Source organism: Trichosurus vulpecula, chromosome 2 (assembly GCF_011100635.1).
Source record: "Trichosurus vulpecula isolate mTriVul1 chromosome 2, mTriVul1.pri, whole genome shotgun sequence".
Classification (NCBI taxonomy): Eukaryota; Metazoa; Chordata; class Mammalia; order Diprotodontia; family Phalangeridae; genus Trichosurus; species Trichosurus vulpecula.
The window spans coordinates 264,145,315-264,150,261 of NC_050574.1; the positions used below are offsets into that span (position 1 = coordinate 264,145,315).

At 40.2% G+C, this 4,947-nt stretch overlaps 1 protein-coding gene across 1 annotated transcript; it reads right to left on the reverse strand.

Annotated features, from left to right (window-relative positions):
* Nucleotides 1-2,102: 2,102 nt before the first annotated feature.
* On the reverse strand, nucleotides 2,103-3,044 carry LOC118836975 (olfactory receptor 958-like). Its single transcript, XM_036744038.1, has one exon. It carries the CDS (start codon nucleotides 3,042-3,044, stop codon nucleotides 2,103-2,105), a length of 942 nt encoding a protein of 313 aa, XP_036599933.1.
* Between the last annotated feature and the right edge of the window lie 1,903 nt (nucleotides 3,045-4,947).

Genomic DNA, 4,947 nt, shown 5'->3' on the forward strand with positions numbered 1-4,947 from the left:
ATAAATCTGACCATGTCAATCCATGGTCTCATATTATCTGTATGATATGATACAAGCTCAACTGCCAATAATTTAAGACACTATAAAGTTTTACCTTAGTCTACCTTTCTAAGGCTTGTTTCATGTTACTCTCCTTCATGAATTTTATATTGTATTCATACTGGACTGTTCTTGTTCCTTGAACTTGATATCTCATCCCCTACTATCTCTTTGCAGATGATCACCAATTTTAGTCTTTTTCCTGAGTTCCAGCCCCATATCACCAACTACATTTCGGACCTCTCAAACTGGATGTCCCACAGACATCTCAAACATGACCAAAACAGAAGTTATTATTTTTTTCCTCTTAAATCTTTCTCTCTTTGAAATTTCCATATTACTACACATAACCATTCTCCTAGTTACCAGGCTCTCAATCCCAGGTCCATCTTTGGCTCCTCACTGGTACTTTCCCCACATATCCATTCTTTAATCAAGTCTTGTCATATCTACTTTCAAATCATTGCTCCTGTTTTGTCCCCATTCTCTCTAGTCACATAGCTACCACCCTGGTATAAGCTTTCATCACCACATGTTAGGAATATTGCAATAGCTTTCTGGTTGGTCATTCTGCCTCAAGTTTCTCTCCACTCCAATCTGTCTTCTCAGCTGTCAAAGTGATTGTTGCTAAGGGGCAAGTCTGACTATGTCACCACCTGCTCAAATTCTACTGCCTCCCTATTACCTCCAGGATCAAATATTAAATGCTTTATTTGGGATGCAAAACCTTTTGCAACCTGGACTTTTTCCCCTACCTTTTCAGTCTTCTTACACTTTCCTTCCTTCCATATATACTGCCCTCCTTGCTGTTCCTGGCATAGAATACATCATTTACCAACTCCATGCCATCCTACTAATTCCCTATTCCTGGATTACTCTTTCTTATCACCCCTGCTTCTGAGTTTTCCTGACCTCCTTCAAGACTCAGCTCAAACCATGCTATGTGAAAAGAACTATTATAGTTCCCTCCACTGTTCTTATTGAGATTGCCTTCAATGTAGATACAAGATACATAGATGTAGGTATATTTAAACAAATATGTGTGCCTATATCTATATATCTTGTACGTACGTGGTTATTTGCATGTTGTTTCTGCCATAAGAATGGGCTTAATAGCATAGACTTTTTTCCACTTCTAGACCTTAGCACAGTGGCCAGAATATGGTAAATGCTTGTTGATTGCCTGGTTGACTGCTGGACAATCCCTGAGAGAGGGAACTTCTGAGTTTGAGGCTGGATTCTGAGACCTGAGAGCAGGGTGAAGAGAGAGACATGGTAGCATCAACCAACCCAAGAAAAAGATCATACATTGCCTTTTGCAAAAATAATGAGGCTTTCAATCCAAGACTTTTGTGAAGCTCAGTTGGAATGACCCTGGGACTGACGTGTGGAAGTTGATGAAGTCAGTTTTTAACTCAATATAAGGAAAATTTTCTCAATTTTTAGAATGATCTAGAAATGGAATGGGCTTCCTCAAATATGAATTTGCTGTTACTGAAGAACTTTAATGGAGACAAGCATTGTTAGGTACATTGAGGTATGTATTGGATGGGATGAGACGGCTGTTGAGGTCCTTTCAATTCTGGGATTCTGTGACTTCGGTGTAACACAAGCTGCCCTACTTCTATGTGAGTACCTACTCAAGGGCATTATTCCTTAGCACTTCTACCCTGGATACCACTCCCCACATCCCATTTATCCTTAAAACAACTCCTCCTTCCACTAGACTAATTCAAAGTCTCATGAGCCTCAAAAGACAATTTACAATGATACAGTACTTTTCAACACTTAAAGCACTATGTAAAAGATTCTTGTTTATTATTAACAATATTATTAATAATTATTATTATTAGCAATGGACAACACTGAAAGGAGTGTTTCCAGACCCATTGTGGCCTCTAACGAGAAGGCTCATGAGACTACCGAAACTTAGCATCATGAAGAATAGCTTTTAATTATCCTTGATGTGGAAGCCTCTCCAATATTTAATATGGCTACATTTGATTTTCACTTTCATTTTAAACCATTAGGGGAAAAGAAAGATAAATCAGTTTGTATATCAACTAGTGATTCCCCTCTGATGTGACCTGTCCCCCAGCTAGCTTCTTTAGTGCTCCCTTGACATCCTTGTTCCTAATGGTGTAAATTGTGGGATTAAGCATGGGGGTGACAACATTGCCAAAAATCTGAACAGGAGTCACTAGCACTTCACTTAGAGATGGCTGGGTATAGATGAGGGCACAGGGCCCAAAAAACAGAGTGACAACAGAGAGATGAGACACACAGGTAGATGCTGCCTTCTGCCGACCTTCAGCTGAGTGCATCTTCAAAATAGCAATGACAATGCGAACATAGGATGCCAAGATAAGGAGGAAGCAGGTCATGGACACAAGACCAATATTGGTAAAGCTCACTGTCTCAATGATGAGGGTGTTGCTGCAGGCCAACTTGACCACAGGAAAGATGTCACAGAAAAAATAGTCTACCACATTTGAACCACAGTAGGGCAGCTGGAAGGTTAGTGTGGTAAAAATAGTAGCATGGAAAGAGCCGGTGAACCAGGTCCCAGCAGCCAGGACAGCACAAACCCAGCGGTTCATGATGATGGTGTAAGGCAATGGGTGGCAGATGGCAGCAAATCGGTCATAGGCCATCACAGTATAAAGCAGACACTCAGTACTGCCCAAGAAGTGATAGAAGAAAACCTGGGACATACATCCACCCAGGGAAATGACCCGATTCCTCACCAAAAGATTTGCCAGCATCTTGGGGGTACTGACTGAGGAGAAGCCAATATCTAGCACCGATAAGTTGCACAAGAAGAAACACATAGGAGTGTGAAGATGGGAATCAGACATCACGGCCACAAGGATGAGAAGGTTCCCCAGCAGGGTACAAAGGTAGAAGATCAAGAAAACAACAAAGAGTACTTGTTCCTGCCCTTCTGTGTGTGGGATGCCAAGCAGGACGAACTCAGTCACGACAGTGTGGTTCCTTATCTCCATAGACATCAGACTTGTTCCTTTACAAAGGACATAAAAAATAGACACAGAATGAAGAAATGAATCTGGATACTCAATTCCCTCTCTTGCCATATCTTCCTGGAATTTTTCTCCTACTATTAGGGATGGGAGAGTTTAGGAGATGAGGAAAGTTTGCAATGAAATATACAGCCACTGACCTTACATAGAGGTAAAGAAGTTTGAGTCTATTCTCAGCAAATAACCCAAGAAAGAGATAGAGGAGGAACCTAGTTTTTATCCTTTTTCAGAAGGTTATAGGTAGGCATGAGGTAACAGCAGTGTCCTGAGCATCCAGTAACTAGCCATTGGCCTGGCAGTGCGGGATTTGGCCAGTCTGATTTGGAGACATTAGAGCCATTTGACTGGAGATTCTGCTAGTTCAAAAATTCCCAGCCAATAAAATCCAAAGCCCTACCTGATAGATTGGCAAATCAGTGGCCCCTATGACAATCTTTGCTCTAACTCTCCCTTTGGTTTCTTTGTTTCTTAATAGAAACGGGGCCACAAAAAGCAGGGAGATATCCTTCCACTTAGAATTCTTGTTCTGCCTGCATAGCACTAAACTGTGCTCAAGGACTACAACACTCACAGAAACTTCCTCCCCCAAACAGAAGGTGCAAAATTTAGATGAGAAATAGATCTTTGTTTTGAAATGGTTAGGACACTTGAACTTACAACTCATGGTCTGCTGTGGTAATCCATTATTTTAGCTTCCTATTGCTCTTTTTCAAAGACAATAGCCGTAATAGTCAATTCAAGAAATTTTAAAACTTCACTATTTCTATGTGATATATATATGTGTGTGTGTGTGCGTGTGTATGTGTGTATATATTTATACATACATATATATATATATACATACATACATACATATATGTAGTGCAATGGTTTCCACAGAACTTGAAGTTAGCGGACCCGGATTTCAGTATTAGCTTTTTCATTTATTAGCTCTACTCATCACTTTCTTTACTTGTAAAATAATGGGTTTGTACAATATGATTTCTTCGAGTTCTAATATTTTGTTAAAAATTTGTTATATCTGGGGACCTCAGGCATACCCTTCAGGAAAGGAGTCTCAGAACAATCTCCATATCACATGTGTAGACTTGACAGTATCTGAATGGCCTTCTAATTGTAGACTCAACCCTGAAAAACAGTCTAACCCTGCCCATCCTATCCCTTTACACCACATAAAGTAACACGTACACCATTACAATACAGAAAATGACTAGAGGAGAAAAACATAAAACAGACAGCTTCTCTTTACATCAACCAGCACACACACATACATACACACACACACACACACACACAGAAGCACACAGAAACAGTCACACTGGAAAAACTTCCAGGGGAAAAAACCATGCCACTTTGCCCTTTCTGAACCCTAGCATCTCATCTAGGTCTGACTTCAAACCACAAAATCTACCTAAAAGTATTAAGTTTATGGCCAACCTACTTATTCTTAGGCAACAACCACCTCGCCCTTGAGTATTCCCAGCTACTCCCCACTTCCACATACTTTTCAGGAGAGTCCTTATGCTCTCAAGTAGCTTCTCTAATTAAAGGACTAAGGGTATCCCCTTTTCTAATATGACTCTTCCTTTCTTACCCAGCCTTGGAGAGGGAAATGATTTGGCTTCCCTCCATGTATCTAAGAGGAATTAGTTCTTATCAGCAAGGTCATGAAATTCTCCCATTGTCTATTACTATGCAATGTAATAGCCACTCAAATTACCCCATTTGCCCATTTATTCTTTCAGGATTCTGACTTTGGAGGTAAACTATATGTATCTGTTTTTTTTCTCTTCTTGTGACTTTTCCAATGTCCAAAGCTTAAATTTCAGTTTTATCTGCTAGAGTATTCTCTTTGCCCTTGTAAGCA

What these genes read in the sequence shown, in the direction of transcription:
- LOC118836975 (XM_036744038.1), bottom strand. Translation starts at nt 3,044, where the DNA reads ATGGAGATAAGGAACCACACTGTCGTGACTGAGTTCGTCCTGCTTGGC.